Source organism: Megalobrama amblycephala, linkage group LG17 (genome assembly GCF_018812025.1).
Source record: "Megalobrama amblycephala isolate DHTTF-2021 linkage group LG17, ASM1881202v1, whole genome shotgun sequence".
Taxonomy (NCBI): Eukaryota; Metazoa; Chordata; class Actinopteri; order Cypriniformes; family Xenocyprididae; genus Megalobrama; species Megalobrama amblycephala.
In genome coordinates, this window is record NC_063060.1 from 46695844 (window position 1) to 46719990 (window position 24147).

Consider the following 24147-nt stretch of genomic DNA (forward strand, 5'->3'; position numbering starts at 1 on the left):
ATGTTAATATTCAGGAAATACTAGTTTTTGAAAAGTAATGTTAGTTTAGCGCAGCCTCTCTGCTTTTTAACATTAACATTTTTAATATTTGTATATAGAAAAGTTGTATGTATTTCATCTAATTCTGTAATGTGATTTATTTCCCTTGTAGGTTAAATGATTGTAACTTAACAGACAAAAGCTGTTCAGCTCTGGCTGCAGTCCTTGGATCAGAAACCAATCTGAAAGAGCTGAACATGAACAATAATAATCTGCAGGATTCAGGAGTGAAGCTGCTCTGCACTGGACTGAAGAATATAAAGTGTAAACTGGAGATACTGAGGTAAATTGAGCCACAACAGTCACATGATGAGAGTGAAGCACAGTGACTGACAGGATGATGCCAGAGGCAAAAACGCAAGAGACCTTTTGATAATAACAGTTGCATTTTTTGATTAATATAAATTAATTTGTCTTTGTTTTATTGTTGCTGTGTTTTGCTTTAAAAAATAATGAACCACAAACTAAGCATTCATTTTAAATTAAGGAGAAAATATCTTTCATTTATTTGTGTTAAGTGGCTAGGCCATGTCATCAGTCCTATTTGTTTTGTTGATAAACATTTGATGTTTATTATTAGCAAGTTTGTCATTGTGCTATTTTATTGTTGTTGTATTTTTTTTTTCATTGAGTAATATTGAAATGACATTAAGCACTAGTTTTGTTTAAAGAAAAGGAAAGATCTAGCGTTAAAGATCCAATTAAAAGAAACAAAACAGAACAAAACAAAAAAACATAAAATACAGGCCTGAGAAAAGAGCTACAGATCCTGAGCATCATTGACAAATATCTTTTCTTTTAAAATGAGGTGCAATCAGTATCACCGGTGTTGTCACAAGTTTTTTAATTTGTGGGAAAATCACTTGTGTATAGCCTAGACGCTAAAGTAAAATGTTGACAAATATACTCTCTCTCTCTGCTCTCTCTCTCTCTCTCTTTGTAATAACTGTAGAAATGGTTGTTAATTCTTAATGTTTGCTACAGACATGTTACAGGTTTACTGTTGAGCACATAGTAATGTTAAAGGCTTCTTACCATAAAACTCGGTTGGAGAATCAAGAAGATTGTGTTAATTTATTATGGACTGCAAACAGTGTTTAGTTGGAGACCCAGTGTAATTATACAATACAACATTTTTTTTTTTCTTTTCTTGGGCAGTACCCTCAGCACCCCTTCTTACCACAGTACAGAATGTAATGCAAATGCAGGGGATTATCATATTTTTAGGATAAAATATCTATATATGTGTATTTTAGTTTTTATGTAAACACTTAAATGGTGTTGTTTTAGTTCATAGAAATTTATAATTTAGTGATTTAATCATTGTTTGCATACCGTTGAGACAGAATTCAGATGATTGTGTTAGAGCTGGTAAATCTGCCACAGAAAGGAGGGCAAGATCTGGTAGATATCACTTAAGATTTTATGTAACAGGATTAATGTATTATAGTGTTTTTGCGGGACCTGTGTATCTTTGATTCTTTCTGCTTTGCAGTTAGTCTCGACAAAACACTTCCTTTAGTTTGAGTGTTTTACACCACTGTGGAGGAATTTTGTCTCATTTTGTCTCACTCCTCCTTGCAAAACTGCTTCAGCTCAGGGACATTTGTAGGCTTTCCAGCATGAGCTGTGTTTCAAGTCCTTCCACAAGTCTGGACTTTATTTAAGTCATTCCCAAACTTTAGTTTTCTCATTTTTCAAACATTTTCAGGTTGCTTGTTGTGGATCATTCAGATTAAAGACTTCAACTGTACACACCTGTATAGTTTTTGATAATCGAAACCTTGAAAGTGATGTTGCACAGAGAACATATTACAGTTCTCTGTGCCTTTTGTTTGCCTCCATATTCAGTTATCAGTGTTTGCAACTATCTTTTAATACATTTGTACAAAGAACAAAATAAAATTCACTTTAAGGATTTCTATTGTTCAGGTTTAACTGATTAATCAGCTGAATGTTTTCATTCCTGTTTTAGACTCTCTAACTGCAGTGTAACAGAAGAAGGTTATAAAGCTCTGGCTTCAGCTCTGAGATCAAACCCTTCACACCTGATAGAGCTGGATCTCACAGGAAATGATCCTGGAGAATCAGGAATGAAGGAGCTCAATGATTTACTACAGAATCCAAACTGTCAACTGAAGACACTGAGGTGAGACGGGATGAAATAATACAAAATTAGTTATATGCTGGCTAAATATTCATAACAAATGCATTATTTTAGTTATATAATGAGTTGGACAATTTGTTTCATCAAAATGATCAAGATCAGATCAGATGCTGTGGGTTCTGTCATGATGATGATAACCGTCAATACAGTTTAGTTGTAGTACAAGCTACAGTTCAAAATTGTGGATGTTAATTGTCAAGGTATACCACAATCCAGAATAGCAGCACATACACTGATCCATAATTGTCTATGGATCAGTGTATGTGCTGCTATTCTGGATTGTGGTATACCTTGACAATTAACATGCACAATTTTGTTTTTGTGTACACTTCTCATTAAAAATTCTAGATAACCTTTTAGTCAAATTGTTTTCTGAACACAGTTGTTTTCCATCAAGCCCAGATTCACTGTATCTCTACAGCAGGTCTATGAGTCTCCAGATGTTCACAAACATGCAGTTTCCCAAGCCAGTTTTGTAAAGCAACACACATTTAGTTGAGAACTGAATTGTCTCTTCTGCAGGTTTTTGAGTCCTGCTGCAGATGAAGCCTGTCAGTATGTGAAGAGAGTTGTGGGTAAAAACCTGTTACTCCTGAGACAGCTGAATCTAAGTGGACGTGAACTAGGAGACACAGGAGTGAATCAGATCGCTGCTCTACTGCAGGATAAACACTGTCAATTCAACACACTGATGTGAGTATTGTTCATTTATTAACAATATTACAGTACTTTTAATTAGCTATGCACCGATCGACCGACCGGCCAGGGATTGGAATTGGCTGATTTTCTGCATAACCGGCCTGGATCGGTGACCGGCTGGACAGTCTTGCATGTTTCCGATTCCGAGCCTATCCGTTTTGTTACTAGCGTCACAGGCAATAACGTCAGCTGCGCATCCTCCCTCTATTCTCTCCAACGGCGAAGTGACACACGCCTCCTCTCTCTCACTCGTCTCATTTGCTCTGGTTAAATTGTGCTTGTATTGTGCAAATATTTTGTCATTCCCACAGGTTTTGCATTCACACAAAATGTGAGCTCCACATTGTATTAGTGGAGCACACAAATCGCTTCTCAACCTCAAACAGCTTGTGAGTCACAAGTACCAAAATGACTGGCTTACTGCACTTAAACGGTCAAAACTGTGAAAATGCCTTGGTGAATATTCAGTTAAAGGTGCAATATGTAATATTTTTGCAGTAAAATATCCAAAAACCAATAGACCAGTGTTATATATTTTGTTCACTTGAGTACTAACAATATCCCAAATATTTCTAACTATTTGTAAATCATGATAAAATTGCAGTTTTAACCAAGGCTCCGGGACGTGTGAGGAGTCGCCTGTCAATGGTGTCATACCCGCGTTACCCTCGGTTTCCGGTTTTATTTTGTAGAAACCATGGAAACACCAAAGACGCTTTAATATATTACACGTTTAATAGACAAGGGAAGATCTGTTTTGATATATTTATAGACAGAAAATTAATTGTTGTTATATAGCTCAACACGTTTAGTCATATTGTTTAAATCAATTTTCTTGATTTTTTTTTTGCGAGTACCATGCTTTACCATGAATCAGAGAAAAACACTATTTAGTCAAGTAGCTAACATAGCATAATCAGATCCAGCTTTATTTTTAGTAACAGTAATACAGCATTTTCTCCATCATACAATACGTTTTAAAATTTATGTCATGCCATTTATCAACACAATCATCCAGCATTTAATATGATATTGTAAAATCGATCTATCTTACTGCAGTGTGTAACAGTGTCTCACAGCAGCCGCCGAGCGAACGCACAGAGTAACGTTATAACATCATTTTCAACACTCTCAAATGTATCTAATATGATAAACAGAGCTGCGTTACCTCATACTCATGACCGGAAAAGCAGAAGCGGCGCCGGCGACTGTGTCATAATAAAAGTCCTGCTGCTCGTGAGGCGTGTGTTGATCAATTGCTCCAGCTCCTCGTTCAGCTCCACAACACTCGCTCCTGCTCTGCTTCATACTACAGTAATGTTAATAATCACATCTGTGAACATGATTTGTTCCCGATTCCAATCCCTATTCTTTTGCACTGTCCGTTGAGATGGAGACCACATGTCCCAGATTCTGCTCTAAAACTTGGCTTCATCAAGCTATGCCTTTATTTTGAATAGGCTTCTAGCGACCTCTAGCAGACAAAATTATTACATATTGTACATTTGATATATTACAAATGTGATAATCAGTTGATTACAAATGTGATATTGATTTTATACATCGTACAGTTGTAATAAACAAACACTTTATATTAAGTGACTTACATTTTAGACACCAAATCGCTTGTTTCGCCAACGAAAATAGTTCCAGACAAAGTCCACAGAATTGTTTTGCGTCTCTGAACTCCTGATTGAATCAGCCGATTGAATGAATCGGTTGAATATCAATGACTCGCTTATAAACTGGGACTTGCTGCCACCTCCTGGCGGGTTTAATTTCACATTTAAAGTATCTTTTCATTTTATAAATAATTTCAAATAACTGCTCTTGACTTACTTTAATAAAGTTTAATCTATAGTTCTATAGTTATACATTAGATTACCATTTCTGTACCTTTTGAGCCTACAAAAAAACCTGAAAATCAGTTTATTTCATTAAAGGTGCCCTAGAACTTTTTTAAAAAAAAGATGTAATATAAGTCTAAGGTGTCCCCTGAATGTGTCTGTGAAGTTTCAGCTCAAAATACCCCATAGATATTTTTTTATTCATTTTTTTAACTGCCTATTTTGGGGAATCATTATAAATGAGCCGATTCAGGGCTACTGGCCCTTTAATTCCCGTGCTCCATGCCCACGGAGCTCACGCTTGCCTTGAACAAAGTTTACACAGCTAATATAACCCTCAAATGGATCTTTACAAAGTGTTCGTCATGCATGCGGCATGTATGCGTCGGATTATGTGAGTATTGTATACTGTTATATTGTTTACATTTGATTCTGAATGAGTTTGATGGTGCTCCGTGGCTAACGGCTAATGCTACACTGTTGGAGAGATTTATAAAGAATGAAGTTGTGTTTATGCATTATACAGACTGCAAGTGTTTAAAAATGAAAATAGCGACGGTTCTTGTCTCCGTGAATACAGTAAGAAACGATGGTAACTTTAACCACATTTAACAGTACATTAGCAACATGCTAACGAAACATTTAGACAGACAATTTACAAATATCACTAAAAATATAATGATATCATGGATCATGTCTGTTATTATTGCTCCATCTGCCATTTTTAGCTATTGTTCTTGCTTGCTTACCTAGTCTGTTGATTCACCTGTGCAGATCCAGATGTTACTGGCTGCCCTTGTCTAATGCCTTTCGTAATGTTGGGAACATGGGCTGGCATATACAAATATTTGGGCGTACATTTTTTTCAAACATGCATTTTTCAAGGAGTTGGTGAAATGTCCACTAGTGGACAACGCGCATTTGAAGAACGGATGAAATATGTGTTTGAGAAAACAATTATTAAAAATAAATATTGTAAACACTATAAAACATGTTTTGTATTTTGAACATATTCCAGAACTTTTAACAGTCTCTGTTATTTTTTTTTTGCACTTGCAAAAGTTCACCAGTTGGTGGCAGTGTATTGCATGACACATTAGGGTCCACTGCCACTGTATTGACTAAAAAAAATGAGGACATCAAGGAGCAATATAATTTTTAAAATATCCAAGTATTGATTTTGTGATTTGAGGAAATTGATTAATCATGTGTGGACATCATGCATCACTGGCTATATTTAGACTACAATTTACAGTACATTTTATAGAGTTTTTTTCAAGGATCATCACTCTCAATGATAGAACTAATATCCACAAAATATTGCTATATAAAAATTAAATTGATTTTCAGCCAAAACATTACTGCAGATGGTGTGTTTTCAAAAAACAAAACAAAAAAACAACAGCAATACTATAAATTGTAGTCTAAATATAGCCAGTGAAGCATGATGTCCACTTGAGTGGACACATGATTAATCACAATTTCCTCAAATCACAAAATCAATACTTGGATATTTTAACAATTATATTGCTCCTTAGTTGTTGCTTGATGTCCTCATATTTTTTTTTACCTGCAAGGGTCTCCTAGAATAGAAAGAATGAACAGACATTCCTCCCCTGCAAGGCACATGTGTTATTCTGTCTGCCATCTTGTTTTAGAGAATTTTTTTTTGCACTTGCAAAAGTTGCCCAGTGGGTGGCAGTGTATTGCATGACACATTAGCATCCAATGTAGTGACTTGATGTGCAACTGTGACATTCAGACTCATTTATATAGGAGAAAACAACTATTGAATAGCTGTCCACTGTAGTGACCTCTATGCATGAAAGGGTTAATATTCCTGCTGCTGTCTGTCATATGTTAACCAAAGAACAAAAGACAAAGAAAATCACTCTCTGCTCTAGACTGAACAAGTTTTATAACTTTAACTGACAGCATCTGTACTTAATTTTTACAATGAAGACTATCCAGTGTTATTTATCATTTGATTACTTTGATTACACAAATTGATTAATTTGTGTAGTATTTCTAAACCTGAATAAAAACCTTCTTAACATGAAAAACTTTTTACAGTTTAATAGCTCTCTTTATTCTATTGCATTTATGTGTTATCTGTTGTTTGCAATTTGTTTATTTGTTCTTATTTTATTACTGACTTTTTACTTGTTTATTAATGAAAATAAAACTTTGCCTTGAAGAAAAGTAGATTTTCATTTGTATATGCTTTCAACTATAGTTCTTAGAATTGGCAAAAATCGGTATAAGCAAAAATCTGTATCGGCAGATCACACTAACAAAACAAAAAAAAACGGAAATCACAATTGGCCAAGAAAATTGAAATGGATGCATCTCTACTTTTAATTGTAATTTTACTGTATCTGATAATAATATTTCCTCACTTGTGTGAGAGAGTAGAGTCAGAGTAGTTTTTTCTTAGGGTCACACAGAGCCACAACAATGTAAAGTAATACAATTAAACAGGAAATTAAACACAATGAAAATGTGACATCAAACTTCAAATATTTGACAGACAGTTTGATCATGGGTCAATAATTACATCAGTTCCTGTAGAGGGAGATCAATGGTTTTCTTCCAGAGCTTAGAAAACTCTTCAAATAAGTGATAGATTGAAAAAAAAACAGCTGCACTATAAACACACAGATGTCTTTCCTAACTTTCAAAGGTTAATTATGTGTAAATTTAAATATAAGTGTGTATTGATCACTCTTTTTGTTTAATGTTCAATTTATTTATAAAGCATATATTAATACAACAAATGTTGACCACATTGCTGTTGTTACGGTCTGGCTGTTGTAGAGATGAGGCATCAGCGGAAATCCACAATAGATGGGTTTTATTAATATAACGAAGAGTGACAACAACCAAACACATAGAATAACATTTAGAACAGACAAGGAGTGAAGGGAGTGAGTCCATATAAATGGGGAGTGCTGATGATTAAGTCCAGGTGTTGATGATCGGTGATGATGGGGAGATGACGAGGAAAGTGAGCGCAGGTGTGGAGAACAGGAGGATTTAGGGAATTGGAGTCCAGGAGACAAGGGATCTGTGACAGCTGTACATGGGACAAAGCAAAATAACAATAAAATCTTTTAGATTCAGTACAACACACAGTCACACATAAAACCTTAAATTCAGTGAGGCATTAATAAAAACCCATTACACCTCTAACATAACACTGATGCTTGTGGCGGCCGCAAAGGAGTGGTCTCCTCTCATTTTCCGGTACGTCCGCGGGGCCGCTAGGAGATTTAATTACTCAGAGCGTAATGTTCTCTGTGGTTTCTTCTCCTGGATCAGATCAGCTAATATATGTTGGAGCTGTAACATGTGAAGCTTTAAAAACAAACAATAGTATCTTAAAATTATTCCTATAGGAAACCGGTAGCCAATGTAGTTCTCTTAAAACTGGAGTAATATGCTCATTTTTCTGAGTGCCTTGCAGCTGCATTTTGGACCAGCTGTAATCTAAGCTTTTGTGTTGAACGCCATAGTACAGTGCATTACCATAGTCTAATCTTGTGAAAATAAAAGCATGAATAACATTTTCTAAGTCCTTCCGTGATACAAAAAGCTTCATTTTAGGGATTAAAAATAATGATTTTGATGACTTAATTTATGTTTATCTAATTTCAATGCACTATTGCAAACTATACCTACATTTTTTACTTGATGCGTCCAAAAAGAGGATAGTGTACCCAACTCATGTTTACAGTCAGATGGAACAATTCCAGACAGTAAAACTCTTATTAATTATTGATAATACAAAAGGACCAATCAACTCAATAACCTGCTTTAATATCATAGTTGGAACAATATCTTGAGGAGAGACTGTGAAGGAGAGCTTATGTAAAATATCTAAAAGAAATGAGCTCAAAATCAGAAAGCACAGCATGAGTTATGAGTTCTTTTATTAATCATGTTTACTGATTGCCTGGTGTATAACAAAGTTGTTTTGAACTCTGAACCCACCATTGACAGAAATTTCCATTATTTGTTAGAAAATGCTTCCCCGTTAAATTAAACATCGATAAATCAAAACCGCCTAATGTTGAACAATCTGAGAGTATCTGATCCACTAGTAGGTGCTCTGGCCCACTTCTTCCAAGCGGGCCAGGGATGGCAAAATGAACCACGCCGAGGCATGGAACGGAGCACCCACACTTGCCAAACAAACCGCGCTTTGGGGGTCAAACGAGCTCGGGCACAGAGTGAATATACCCTAACATGTAGAAGAATTAAACCCAACCACTTCCAACATAAATGACACACAACAATGAAGAGACAGAAGACAGAGACAGATTTAAATACACAGAGTAATCAAAGTAAAACAGAACAGGTGCAGAACCTAATTAACAACCAAGGACACTAACTAGGGAACACACACAGGCAGCAACACCATGATAATAAAACACAACAAAACTGACACAAATAGATTATTCTGAAATCTTACATTTATACTGGACTAATGGAAGATTTTCACTACATTTTCTTTTATTTGGCAAAATATGTATTTAGAGATTGTAAATTACACTCATTAATGTATAAGATTTCTTGCATTAACAAAGTGAAAATTGACCTTTTAAATGTTAATTTTTCAGTTGTTTCTGTATTGATTCAACAGTCAAACCAAACATTATTCAGAAATTAACTCTGAGATCTTGTCATATATTTAATTACCATTTAGTGCCATTTACCATTTAGTACCGTTTAGTTACTATAGTGAATAAAATGTATTAATGAATGAAATGTTCAAGATGTCTGAATTAAATTTTGGTTTGACTGTATATATTAATCTAGAGTGATAAATTCACTTTATTTGTGGAGTGAGGACGGATCCAGACATTGGATTGTAACTCAAATTGCTCCTGTCTTGGTTTGTTCGATTTATATCATTAAGTTTCCATGCTTTTTGCTGGTTTATTAGTGACTGTATGGCATTTATTCATGATTCCTTTAAATCACACATGAACTGAACATGGATTTGAGTCATTTTCTCTTTTTGTCTTCAGTCTGAATAGATCCAGTATTACAGAGAAACAGTGTGTCATCTTGACTTCAGCTCTGAAATCAAACCCGTCACACCTGAGAGAGCTGAACCTGAGTGAGAATAAACTAGGAGACTCTGGAGTGAAGCACTTATGTGACGTACTGAAGGATTCACACTGTAAACTGGACAGATTGAGGTCAGTAACATTCACATTAGGCATCAAAATTTCATGCTGCGATAATTGCTGAAGCTTTTATCACGGTACATGGTATTATCAAGATATTGAAATAAGTTGCAAAAAGGGTTGTCATAGTATAACAGGTTTAAAAACTCTTTACCTTATAACAAAAAGAGCTCTGATCTTTTTAATACAATTACACAATACACAAAAAAATATAAAGTAAAATGTTTTGAGCAGATTAAAGTGCAAAATACTTTTAAAGAACAACAGGCAACACTTTACAATAAGGTCTCATTATTTAATGAACAGCCCTCTTGCACTTTAATAAACATAAAAAAATACACCACAAGACCATCATATCTCAGTCAGTACCAGAAATTTCCTCAACAATTTATGTGCAATGAGTTGGTTATTTTTACTATTGCGAAGTGAGAGGAATGAAGGCCACTCCTCTTTTGCATGCGCGGATGCGCTGTTGCTGCTGGAAAAGAGAACTTCTCTTCTGGGCTTTTCGGGGGAAAGTCAACTCGTAGTCGAGTGGTAGAGCGTTCATCAGCAGTATCACTAATGACCCTGTTCAAGTCCCGAACAAACACGGGCTACTGAGATGTGTGTGATTACTTTTTATTAAATCATTCCTTTGTAAATGAATTAAGGACCTGTTGATCACTTTTTATTAAAATGTTTCTTTGTAGCTGTAATGAAGTTCGTAGTTGGGGGAAGGAAGAGGTCAGGGACGACGAACAACTGCTGACTGAGACTTTATTAAGTATCAAAAAGGTTCAACAGAAAGTCGGTGCAACGCACAACAACGAAAATAAACAATCCACAAAGGGCTTCACTCCAGGTTCGGTATACGCTATCCACAAGGGCTTCTCTCAAAGTTTGGCTTACACAATCCACAAGGGCTTCACTCCACGAACCTCGACTCGACTCAGTCAGCAGTTCCCCTCTCTCTCCCACACTCCTGCTTCTCACGGCGTTTTGTCCTTTCTCCGCGCCAATCACTGGAATGAGAAACAGGTGTTCGTGATTTGTATTCACCCCACTCACTTACCACGCGTCTCCCGCTATTCTCTCCGGTTGCAGACCTCGCTGAACCACGCCCCCCTCGCCACAGTAGCCTACTAAAAATATGAGAACATTGTTTGGCTGTTAATTCATTCTTATTATTTGAAAAACGAAGAAACACAAAAATAGACTAAAAGGTAGACACAATTTAACTACAGTGGAATTAAAATGCAGGGATGAAATATCCCAATAAAACATCATCATGTTTCGAATGATTATTAGCCTAAAACATGGTTTATTTTTTCCATGCATTTCAGCACGGGGCTTTATAAATTGTTGACATAGTGTTAAATAGTGTTGACATCTGATCACGCACATAACTTATAACGTTGTCTTTTATGAGAACAAAAAAGCATGTACAAGCAGTTCTTGTGGGATCTGTTTGTTTTTTTATTGTGAGTGTGTTTTACTTGTAAAATGCTCATGTTACGGGTAGTTGGTAGAGAGATGAGGCAGATACGGATTTCCACAATAATAGATGCTCTTTAATAAACAAAGGCAAGGAACACCAGACATACACCTTAACAAAACAGAGAATGGACAATGAGTGAAGGGAGTGAGTGCAATATAAAGGGAGTGATGATAATAGAGTCCAGGTGCAGGTGATCCGTGATGATGGGGAGATGACGAGGGAAGTGAGTGCAGGTGAAGAAACAGGAGGATCATGGGAAACGTAGTCCAGGGAAACAAGGGATATGTGACATTACCCCCCCCCCTCCCGGTAGGCGCGTCCTCGCGCCGTAGATGGAACAACCGGGAGGGGGGGGTGGGCGCCCTGGAGACCTCATGCAGGTGCAGGGAGAGGAGTGGACTGGAGTGGAGGTCTCCAGGGCGGGTCCAAAAGCCATGGCGGGTCAGGAGCCGAGGGCAGCCATGGCGGGTCAGGGGCCGTGGGCAGCCATGGCGGGTCAGGTGCAGCAGGCTGCCGAAAAGTCTTAGAGTCCAGGCAACGCGGAAGGTCCGTCGGACCATGGTGACACCGGCGGCTACGCCGACCGAGGCGTAGGCAGGGCTCCAGAAGGCCGCAGCGGAGCCAGGACGACAGACAACACAGGTAGAACAGGAGGGAGTGCAGAAGCCAACAGAACAGAGGGACGGAGGGACGGAGTGAATACGGAGGAGTGCAGTCCTGAGGTGAGGGCAGGCTGATGAATGACCAATGTTTGACCGGAGGAAGGATGGAGACTGGTGAAGCTGGTGGACTGATGGGCCATGGTGGAGACAAGGGAGGTTGGAGCCAAGGTGGAGGTAATGGAACAGAGGGCCGAGGTGGAGTACTGGATGAAGGGGCTTGAGGTGGAGGTGCAGTGTGGACACAAATAGGAGGAGGCGGGAGAGGGAGGCAGGGAGGGAACACCGTTTTAGGGCTGGAGACCAGCGGGGAGACAAAAAGTTCAAATTTAGTAGCTGGAGTGGGCTCGTGGCAGGCTGGAGCGGCAGGCTCGGCAGCGGCAGGAGCTGAGGGCTTGGCGGCGGCGGCCGAAGCAGAGAGCTCAGCGGCGGAGACTGAAGATACTGGCTCGGCGGCGGAGACTGAAGATACTGGCATGGCGGCTGAGACTGGAGATACTGGCTCGGCAGCAGCGGCCGAAGCAGAGAGCTCGGCAGCGGAGACTGAAGATACTGGCTCAGCGGCAGAGACTGAAGATACTGGCTCGGCGGCAGCGGCTGAAGCAGAGAGCTCGGCGGCGGAGACTGAAGATACTGGCTCAGCGGCAGAGACTGAAGATACTGGCTCGGCGGCTGAGACTGGAGATACTGGCTCGGTGGCAGAGACTGAAGATACTTGCTCAGCGGCAGAGACTGAAGATACTGGCTCAGCGGCAGAGACTAGAGATACGGGCTCGGCGGCTGAGACTGGAGATACTGGCTTGGTGAAGGAACATGGAGAAGCTGGCTCGTTGGCAGCTACTGGAGCGGCTGGCTCGTTGGCAGCTACTGGAGCAGAGGGTTCAGCGGCGGCGGCTGGAGCAGAGGGCTCGGCGGCGTGAAGAGGGGTCCGATCCATTCCCTTATAGATGATTAAAATCCCCACAAGCACTGGAGCTGGCTCTGTGGAGACTGGAGAAACTGGCTTGGCAGAGACTGGAGAAATTAGCTCGGCGGAGACTGGAGAAATTGGCTCGGTAACAAAGTCAATAAGCCAGGCCGCATTACATGGTGGCTCGTGTGAGGCTGGAGCCTCATTGGTGAGGGCTGGAGCGGCAGGTTCGTGACAGGCTGGGGCAGCTTTTTTCCTCCTCCTCCGCTTTTTGGACCCAGCGGAGGAGTGTGGGTCCAGCGTGGGACAGGCAGGGAGTTCACTGGAGGGGTATGCGGAGGAAGACTGAGGCTGACTAACTGGCCCGGCCAACCATGTTTCTGGACGGACTGGACGAAACAAACACTCATCCTGAACCTCTTCAACTAGGAATTTGGAGCCATTTAAACACAAAATTAAATTGATAGTTTCGCTTAAGGAGAAACGATAATCAGGTTCATCAAAACGTATAGTGTTGTCGTCCAGTCCATCCAGAAACAGGGCTATCAAATTAGCATCTGGCCAGTCAGTCAAAAAAGCGAGCTCAACGAACTCCTCCACATACCTCTCCAGCGAACGACCAACCTGCAAGAGCCCGATGAGACGATCGCCGGCCGTCATGGAAGTGGGAGGCATGGGAGAAGCTGGAGCCAGGGAGCAGAGGAAAGTATCCATCTTTCTTGTGGAAAATCCAGCGGTATTGGTCCGTTCTTCTGTTACGGGTAGCTGGTAGAGAGATGAGGCATATACGGATTTCCACAATAATAGATGCTCTTTAATAAATAAAGGCAAGGAACACCAGACATACACCTTAACAAAACAGAGAACGGACAATGAGTGAAGGGAGTGAGTGCAATATAAAGGGAGTGCTGATAATAGAGTCCAGGTGCAGGTGATCCGTGATGATGGGGAGATGACGAGGGAAGTGAGTGCAGGTGAAGAAACAGGAGGATCATGGGAAACGTAGTCCAGGGAAACAAGGGATATGTGACAGCTCCACTCTCTTCTGGTCTTTTCCTCGAGAGAAGGACCGGCAGCTGCATCTAATGGTTCAGGTCTTACACTTGCTGAGGCAGAGTAGAAACTAGATCATGGGATTTTCAGCGGGAGCTTGTTGAAGAGTTGAAGGGGTGAAATTCCCCGTGACCATAGGTCTTTGACATCATTAGATTCACCAGCAATCTAAGCTAAACAAGAGAGCAGGAGATGGCTGATGAGGATGAAGATGGTGATCTTCCTGAATCCTCAAAGCCACCCTGCCCCCACGCATGTACAGCTGTGTTGGGATTATGGAACGCGCCTCTGGCAGACTGCAGCTGCCATTGGAGCATGTTAAGAAAGAAACCGCTCGCGGATTCTTTGTCGAACGGTTCCTTTTTTGCCATAATCCTCCAGCCACCGTAAGCTTTCCATTCTTTCTTGATCTTCATACTGAGATCGAGATCGATCAACTTCAGCAGGTTAATTCGCTGGTGTAGATGGAGTGAGTATGGGTACGCATTGATGTCTCCTACTGACGAGATGAGTGCAACTATCTCATGATATAGGCAGGCTCCAACACTCTATATGCGGCAGCAGGTCAGGCTGGTGTTGCTTTTAAGCTGAGACTTGCTCACCAGGATGCCCGTCTCTACGATCTGGTCTGAGGTGGGTACTGCCTCTTTGCTGTCCCTCTTACTGGATATCTTCTCTAAAGAATGTGAATTGAGACTCTGTGATCAGACAGGTTGTTGGCCAAGACTAGGTTTCTGTTAGACCAGGTTGGCCTCCCTGGTGGCAGTCAGGGTCGAGTATGTTCCCCTGACAAGTGACTGGCTTGGGTTCCCTCGGGCCCCCTTGCTACATTCCCTTAAAGGTACCCTCTTTTCTATGAAAAGAAGCTTGATGCAATGATGACGTCATAGGCTGTCGCCGGCCAATAGGATTGTTGTGAGTTGATATGTTTTCAGACACCAGTTCACGTTCCCCATAGCGTTTTCGAACGCAGTGTTGAGTTCCCTTTCGAAAGAGAACCATGGTTACATACGTAACCTGAGACTAATATATATATATATATATATATATATATAAGTGGTGGGCCGTTATCGGCGTTAACGTGCTGCGTTAACGTGAGACTCTTATCGGGCGATTAAAAAAATATCGCCGTTAATCTATTCTCAAAGTTGGGTTGGGAGCTGGGTCTATACTACGCAAGCTATGATGACTTTCACCTTGATATTTTAGCGCGGATGTATACCTAGCCGAATTGACCCTTCGCAAAGACCCGCCCCCCTTAGTTACTGTTGCTTTGTCTGACAAGCCGTGGCTCTGTCACGCCACACACAGTGATAAATGCATCACGGAGCAAAGAGGACACTGACAACACGTCGACAGACAAGACAGAGCAGGTTACTTATGATATTAAACAAAGTCCCAGCTTTAAAACTGTGTAGTTTTTTAAGAAATTCAAACAATAAAAACCGTTTTGTGGCTCTTTAATGTGTCGTGACCATGATCGTGACAGATTGCTGTAGCGCCTCAGCTCAAGAGGCTCATAAACCGATCATCTCTTACTACGAGTTCATTTATAGCATGAAATAAACATGAATGAACATGAGAATCAATGTTGTTTCAAACGTGGAAAGATGTCAATATTTGCAAATACCAATGTGGACTTTTATAAAGATCCGATTGGCCATTAACTTTTAAATGCATTATTATGCATTAATATGAGAAGAATTCTCCACATGAAAGACCCACGACTGCAGATCAACATGCTGCATTTCACTCCGATACGGTAGGGAATTAACTAAATGAAATGTGGAGGATGTAAGATGATTGACAGGCCAGTTTACGGTGACAGGATGCGACAGAGAGAAAAGACACGATTGTATGATGTGATAGTATGTCCCAATGCTTGTCTACTCTTTTGCTACGCACTCAAAAGTAAGTACTTTTTGTTCACAAAAAGAGTACATACTTTTAGGGCGTAGTATAAGTAGGCGAATTGGGACGCAGCAAATGTCTTCGGCATAATTCAAATGAGCCAAGATTACAGTGAGATTAATCTAGAATAAAAAATTAATCTACGCCCACCACTAATATATATATATGGTTTATTATCAAGAAGGTTTTTTTTTTTTTTTTAGCATGTCTTAAAGGATCTCAGGATCCCTGTAAAATTTAGGCTAAGTATTGTGTTGAAAATGCTAATGTCTACGCAATACGGAAGATGTTCTGTAGGTTGGAGGTTCTTGAGTTATGCAGGTCGGGAGGCAAAGTCCTCTGCAGAAGCAGTTGGGCTGCTTGAATGTGGTGATGTGATTGGGTCGTTGCATTCCAGGTGTCCGGCCATCATGCCCACCTTTCATCCTGTAGAACTTGTTACATTGTCCCACAATACACATTTAAATAAAACTTTGTCTTTAGGACCTTGGAAATGCTTTATTTCTTTTTCAAACCTTTCTCAAAGTCTGTGTGGGAGTGTTCAGAACTTGTAGAGCCCAAACTTGATGTGGATTCATTGAGGTATCACACTTCTGTCTCAGTGGGTGCAATTGCATTGGATTTTATTCCAGGTGGTTTCCACTGTGTGTGCACAGTTTCCTGCATAACTAAAAAGATGTATAGGGCATTTTCCTTACAGTATCCCTGTTGATTTTTGGAGATTTCAAGACAATATGTTTAGAAATTGTCTTTCTTTTGAAACATTTATTTGTTCTTGCTATGCTCTAGCCTGAACTGGTTTGGTAGCCATAGGAGTCCATGCCCATTTACGCCTTGGACTCAGGCATGGAGGGCTGAGTTGAACAAAGGTAACTAGTGATGACATTAGCCTGTGGTCAATGGGCCGTTGATGTCATCTCTCCTGCCCTCCACCTTTGGCAGTGCTAATTACAATAGTCCTTTAGCTGTCGTTGAGGGTCCTATCACACTCTTTTGTTTTAATCAAAGTAGGACAAAAGGATTCTTGTTTTGACGTGTGAACTTCTGTTGTGAAGCTTTGGTGCCATCATGTCTGCTGTTCACTACAGTCATTTAGTCAACCAAAATGTTTCAAGTCTTTTTAAAGCTGTAGTAATCATATTCACCCAACACTGATTTGTTTGATATGGGTCTGTTTTTGAAATGTGTTGTTTTTCTTTCATTGCTTTATCATTTAGTCTGTTGGTTATCATTGTCAGGTTTCATGAGTGATTCACAAAACCAAATGCTTGATCAATCTGCTGTTTCTTAAGCATTAAGAACAGTAAAACAAAGACTCTCACCCAACATCGGTTAAGAGCAAATATTGAATTTTGAATGTTGTTATCGTTATTAATAAAAATAAACAAATGACAAAATTAATAACAAAGATTGTTTTCGGATCAATAAATGTACATTTTAAACTAAATATGTTGGCTTGAAAAGGCTATCAGCACAGTTACGCCATGTGTCATAGCACTATCTGACATTGTACTCACAAGTATAATGTCAGAAACTGTAATTTGCTCTGGTACCCTTCCTGTTTATCGGAGTGATGAGATAGTTTGCAGATTATCATCACTCAGTGGCTGGCTGTCTAAGTAGTGTCCGCACAATAATATAGGGTTCATAGACAATTGGAAGAATTTTTGGGGCAAGCCTGACCTGTTGAAAAGAGATGGTATTCATCCCTCCTGGGATGGTGCTGCTCTTCTCTCTAGTAATATGGCACATAGTCTTAGAGCTGAAACACGACAACCCACGGCCAAGGTCAGGAAGCAGCAGACAGACTGGCTAAACCGACCGTCTGCTAGCTGTCTCATGTCACAGAAGTCATATAAATCCCAACACATAGAGACTCTTTCACCTAGATATTATCACATAGAGACTGTGCCTGTACCTCGAATTAGTAAATACAAAAAACTCCCAAACCCATTTAAGGGTAAAAATTGAATTTATGTTCAACAAATAAAAAACAGATAATACTGATAAACAAATGATAAAGCTTGGGTTGCTGAATATTACATCCCTTTCTTTAATAGCACTTATTGTAAATAATATTATCACAGACAATCTATATTTGCTGTGTTTGACAGAAACCTGGCTAAAACCGGATGATTACATTACTTTAAATGAGTCTAGCTCTCAAGGTTACGATTATCGACACAATCCTCGTCAGAAAGGCAAAGGGGGAGGTGTTGCGGTAATTTGTTGTAATATTTACAGTATTACTCAAAAGTCCTTCAAATATAATTCCTTCGAAGTGATGGTACTCTATGTAACATTATGTAAGTTGACATTTGTGCTGGCTACTGTACATAGGCCACCAGGACACCATACAGACTTTATCAAAGAATTTGCTGATTTTTTATCGGAGTTAGTACTAGCTGCAGATAAAGTCGATAAAGTTATTGTTGGTTATTGTAATATCCATGTAGATAATGATAAAGATGCATTGGGATTGGCATTTACAGACATTCTAAATTCTATTGCAGTGAGACAACACATCTCAGGACCCACTCATTGTCATAATCATACTTTAGATCTAATATTGTCACATGGAACCGATATTGATGCGGTTGAAATTCTGCAGCAGAGCAATGACATCTCAGATCATTGTCTAGTATTGTGTATGCTACATTTAGCCAAGGCTGCAAAACTGCCACCCTGCCACAAATATGGTAGAACCATCACTTCTACCACTAAAGATTGCTTTATAAATAAACTTCCTGATCAGTTTCATCGCCTTAGCATACCAGACTGCTTAGAAGACCTCGATGTTGCAACAGAAACTATTGACTCTGTCTTTTCCAGCACATTAGACTCAGTTGTTCCTCTGCGCTTAAAGAAGATTACGGAAAATAATCCTTTTTTTTTTTCTTAAAAGAGCTGCCAGAAAAATGGGCCGCAGCTGGAAGAAAACTAAACTAGAATTTCTTCGCATTTCATGGAGAGGGAGAATGAATGAGTACAGAAAGGCCTTAAAAATGCTAGATCCACTTATTTTTCAAATCTCTAAGAAGAAAACACACACAACCCTAGGTATTTATTTGATACAGTGGCTAAATTAATGAAAAATAGAGCTTCAAATTGTGATGTTTCCAAACAGCATCTCAGTAATGACTTTATGAACTTCTTTACTTGCAAGATTGACAATATTAGAGAGAAAATTATCACTATGCAACGTCTACTACAGTATTGCGTCAGATTATTATTAAAAAAAACACAACTTGATCCTAGAGAATGTCAATTACAGGCCGATCTCAAATCTACCTTTTCTGTCAAAAATATAAGAAAAGGCAGTATCGTTGCAACTACATTCCTTCTTGGAAAGAAATGGTATCTGTGAGGATTTCCAGTCAGGATTTAGACTGTACCATAGTACTGAGACTGCTCTCATTAGAGTTACTAATGATTTGCTCTTATTATCAGATTGTGGTTGTATCTCTCTATTAGTGTTACTGGCTCTTAGTGCTGCATTTGACACTTTCGACCACAATATTCTTTTGAATAGACTCGAAAATTATGTTGGCATTAGTGCAATTGCATTGTCATGGTTCAAATCATTCCTATCTGACTGTTATCAGTTTGTAGTAGTAAAGGAAGAGATGTCACATCGATCACAAGTTCAATATAGAGTACCGCAAGGCTCAGTACTAGGACCGTTGCTTTTCACTCTGTACATGCTACCCTTGAGAGATATCATTAGGAAGCATGGCGTTAGTTTTCATTGTTACGCTGATGATACTCAGATCTATATTTCTTCGCGCCCTGACGAAACTTACCAATTCGCTAAATTAACAGAATGCATAGCTGATATAAAAAATTGGATGACCAGTAATTTCCTACTACTAAATTAAAAAAAAAAGAGATTCTAATTTTTGGACCAAAAACTTCTTCACGTAATAACCTAGAATACTGTATAACACTTGATGGCTGCTCTGTTAAAGGATTAGTTCACTTTTAAATAAACATTTCCTGATAATTTACTCACCCCCATGCCATCCAAGATGTCCATGTCTTTCTTTCTTCAGTAAAAAAGAAATTAAAGTTTTTGATGAAAACATTCCAGGATTTTTCTCCTTATAGTAGACTTCAATGGGCACCAAAAAGTTGAAGGTCAAAATTAGTTTCACTGCAGCTTCAAATTGTTCAACATGATCCCAGATGAGAAATAAGGGTCTTATCTAGTGAAACCATCGCTCATTTTCTGAAAAAAAAAAAAATGAAAATTATATAAGTTTTAACCAGAAATGCTCATCTTGAACTAGCTCTCTTCTTCTTCTCCTCTATTAGAATTCCAGCACTGTAGACGCTGCTAAGCATAATGCTGCCCTCCACAGGTCAAAGTTGGAACTAATTTTTATATGCAATATCCTAGTTCAATAGTATATAACAATTAGTTCAAACTTTGGCCTGTGGAGGGCAGTAATACACTTAGCAGTGTATACACTGCTGGAATTCTAATAGAGGAGAAGAAGAAGAGAGCTAGTTCAAGATGAGCATTTAAGGTTAAAACCTTATATAATTTTATTTTTTTTTTCAGAAAATGAGCGATGGTTTCACTAGATAAAACCCTTATTTCTCATCTCAAGTCTTCGGCGTCAGTTAGGAACCTGGGTGTGCTCTTTGATACCAATCTTTCATTTGAAGGCCATGTTTCTAGCATCTGTAAAACCGCATTCTTCCATCTTAAAAATATATCTAAACTACGACATATGTTCTCAAAGAAAAATGCAGAACAGTTAGTTCATGACCTCAAGGCTAGATTACTGTAACACTCTACTGGGTGGTTGTTCTGCTTGCCTGTTAAACAAACTACAGCTGGTCCAAAACGCAGCAGCTAGAGTTCTTACTAGAACCAGGAAATATGACCATATTAACCCGGTCCTGTCAACACTGCATTGACTCCCTATTAAACATCGTGTAGATTTTAAAATCTTGCTACTTACTTGCAAAGCACTAAATGGTTTAGCTCCCCTGTACCTGAAGTGAGCTCTTAATGCATTATAGTCCTTCATGTCTATTGTGATCTCAGAATTCAGGCCAGTTGATAATACCTAGAATATCAAAATCAACTGCAGGCAGTAGATCCTTTTCCTGTGTTACTGAACAATAAAAAATAATCAGAAATCATTATAGGACATGTTGTAGTCTATATTAAAATATAAAAATGTTTAAGTTTGAAAATAATTAGCCTATTAAGTCTTTAAGTCTTTGGTGCTGTGATGAACAACATTGCGAATTTAAAAAAAAAAAAAAACTGAATGGCTGTTTGAAGCATTTTAAATAATGTTCAGTAGCACAGCTGCTTTGTTTATGGGGTTTCCGGGGTAACCGCTGCATTTCTGCTGTTCCATCAGCGCCCTCTGCTGTCAGAGAGTGAACGTTTCATTCAGCGCGTCTCATTCACTTGTTCTCTCATGTGCTTCTCATGCACGTTGGGCATGTTTACTTCTGAGCGTGCAAGTCTCTTTGACGCAGCATACAGTGGTGTTGTGCATTTTATACGGTTGATGGAGAACGTGTTCTTAAAATGTAATTTAAAATTTAAAATTCATAATGAATAATTATTCACTGCATTGTTAAGTGCCCACGATAACAATATTGTGCATATTCATTATTGTGCTATATCGTATTACCAAATATCGACACATGTCTAATTCACTTACAAGAATCAAAAGGCTTAAAATCACTTCAACAGTTTAAACTAAAACACTTTATACTCAATCCCCCGGTTTCACAGACAAGGCTTAAGCTAGTCCTAGACTAAAATGTATGTTTGAGCTGTTTTAACTGAAAGCAACTTGTACTGACATATCTTGTTGTCTCAAGATGGACACAAATAATGTTTTTTTTTTTTTTTTTTCTAGTGTACATTTATAAAAGCAACTTAAATTCCATATTTGAACTAAGGCCGAATCCTGGCTTAATCTAAGTACTGTCTGTGAAACCAGGCCTTAATACTCAATATCTTACGATGGGTCTGAGTTCGCATTATATTTGTGCAACATATTCACCTTAGTATTTTGTGATCTGGTGAAATAAAGAAGATGATCTCTCTTCCTCTGTTTTATTTGCTCATGAAGATGTGATTTTACAGATTAAAGGGTTTTCTTCTCTCATTTTCTGTGCTCTCTCTCTCTATCTCTCTCTCTCTCTGTTAATGTAGGTTAAGTGACTGTGATATGACAGATGAAGGTTGTTCTGATGTGACTTCAGCTCTGAACTCAAACCCGTCACACCTGAGAGAGCTGAACCTGAGCTGGAATGAACTAGGAGACTCTGGAGTGAAAAATCTCAGTGATCTACTGATGAACCCACAATTCAAGCTGGTGAAACTAGAGTTAGTATCATTATACTGTACAGCAGTTACAGTGTGATTGAAGTTTATTTATTTGAACACAGCAGAACTTATGTTTCATTCTTTATATCAGCGCACTTCCTGTTTTCCCTATTGGTCACTTTTTAATGTGTTTAATCTAGTTAGTAATTGTTTTGAGCATTTGATAAGATGTACTGATTGTATACATGCAGAAATCTGCCTTTTCAACAGAGAATAAAGAATAGAGACGTCAAATAAATAGAAAGAGAAGAAACAGTATCTTCAGCACACAGAACTAGTGTAACTGGGTTTCAGAACAGATTATTGGAAACTAAATGCTGTTTAAGCTCTTCAATAAGATGATCATCATAGATGTGAACTATTGTTATTTCTCTGTCTTCAGTCTGAGTGTTTGCAGTATTACGGAGAAACATTGTGTCATCCTGACTTCAGCTCTGAAATCAAACCCGTCACACCTGAGAGAGCTGGACGTGAACGGGAATAAACTAGGAAACACAGGAGTGAAGCACTTATGTGACGTACTGAAGGATTCACACTGTAAACTGGAGAGATTGAGGTCAGTAACATTCACATACAAGAATCAAAATGCTGAAAATCACTTCAACAGTTTAAACTAAAACACTTTATACTCAATATCTCACAATGAGTCTGGGTTTACATTGTATTTGTGCATCATTTTCATCTTGGTATTCTGTGATCTGTTTAATAAAGATGATCTCTCTTCCTCTGTTTTATTTGCTCATGAAGATGGTGTGAAGATGGAGTTTTCTTTTCTTCTGTCTTATTTTCTGCTCTCTCTAATGTAGGTTAAGTGACTGTGATATGACAGTTGAAGGTTGTTCTGATGTGACTTCATCTCTGAAATCAAACCCGTCACACCTGAGAGAGCTGAACCTGAGCATGAATAAACCAGGAGACTCTGGAGTGAAAAACCTCAGTGATCTACTGATGAACCCACAATTCAAGCTGGAGAAACTACAGTTAGTATCATTATACTGTACAGCAGTTACAGTGTGATTGAAGTTTATTTATTTAAAGACAGCAGTGCTTATGTTTTGGTTTATACCACTGCACTGCTTTATGATTGTGTACATGCAGAAATCTATCTTTTCATCAGAGAATAAATAATAGAGACATCAAATAAATAGTTAAAATGAAAGAGATGAAATAGTGTCTTCAGCACACAGAACTAGTGTAACTGGGTTTCAGAATAGACTATTGGAAACTAAATGCTGCTGAAGCTCTTCAATAAGATGATCATCATAGATGTGAACTATTGTTATTTCTCTGTCTTCAGTCTGAGTAACTGCAGTATTACAGAGAAACAGTGTGTCATCCTGACTTCAGCTCTGAAATCAAACCTGTCACACCTGAGAGAGCTGAACCTGAGTGGGAATAATCTAGGAAATACAGGAGTGAAGCACCTATATGACGTACTGAAGGATTCACACTGTAAACTGGAGAGATTGAGGTCAGTAACATTCACATACAAGAATAAAAATGCTGAAAATCACTTCAACAGTTTAAATCACTTTATACTCAATATCTCACAATGAGTCTGAGTTCACATTATATTTGAGTAAAATTCTTCACCTTAATGATTTGTTTGTAAGATGATCTCTCTTCCTCTGTTTGTGTCTTTGTAGTCTACAGAACTGTGGCATTACAGATGTTTCTTCTTTAACTCAGTCTTTGACTAACTCAAAAGCACTGCAGTTCTTAAAAGATCTTGATCTGAGACACAATACGATAGAAGACACAAAGCAGCGGCTCCGTGACGTGCTACGAGACTCAAACTGTGTCCTGAGGTGAGGAAACATCAC

The 24147-nt window shown here is 38.8% G+C and overlaps 1 protein-coding gene across 2 annotated transcripts in view; it reads left to right on the top strand.

Moving 5' to 3' along the window:
* LOC125250025 (NACHT, LRR and PYD domains-containing protein 12-like) overlaps nucleotides 1-24147 on the top strand; it is a 31851-nt gene that overhangs the window by 6260 nt on the left and 1444 nt on the right. For both annotated transcript variants that reach the window (XM_048162322.1, XM_048162321.1), the window contains exons 7-15: nucleotides 152-322; nucleotides 2015-2188; nucleotides 2729-2899; nucleotides 9786-9959; nucleotides 22151-22324; nucleotides 22707-22880; nucleotides 23131-23304; nucleotides 23622-23795; nucleotides 23971-24132. In XM_048162322.1, coding sequence (XP_048018279.1) covers nucleotides 152-322; nucleotides 2015-2188; nucleotides 2729-2899; nucleotides 9786-9959; nucleotides 22151-22324; nucleotides 22707-22880; nucleotides 23131-23304; nucleotides 23622-23795; nucleotides 23971-24132 — 1548 coding nt within the window. The remainder of the gene's footprint in view (nucleotides 1-151; nucleotides 323-2014; nucleotides 2189-2728; nucleotides 2900-9785; nucleotides 9960-22150; nucleotides 22325-22706; nucleotides 22881-23130; nucleotides 23305-23621; nucleotides 23796-23970; nucleotides 24133-24147) is intronic.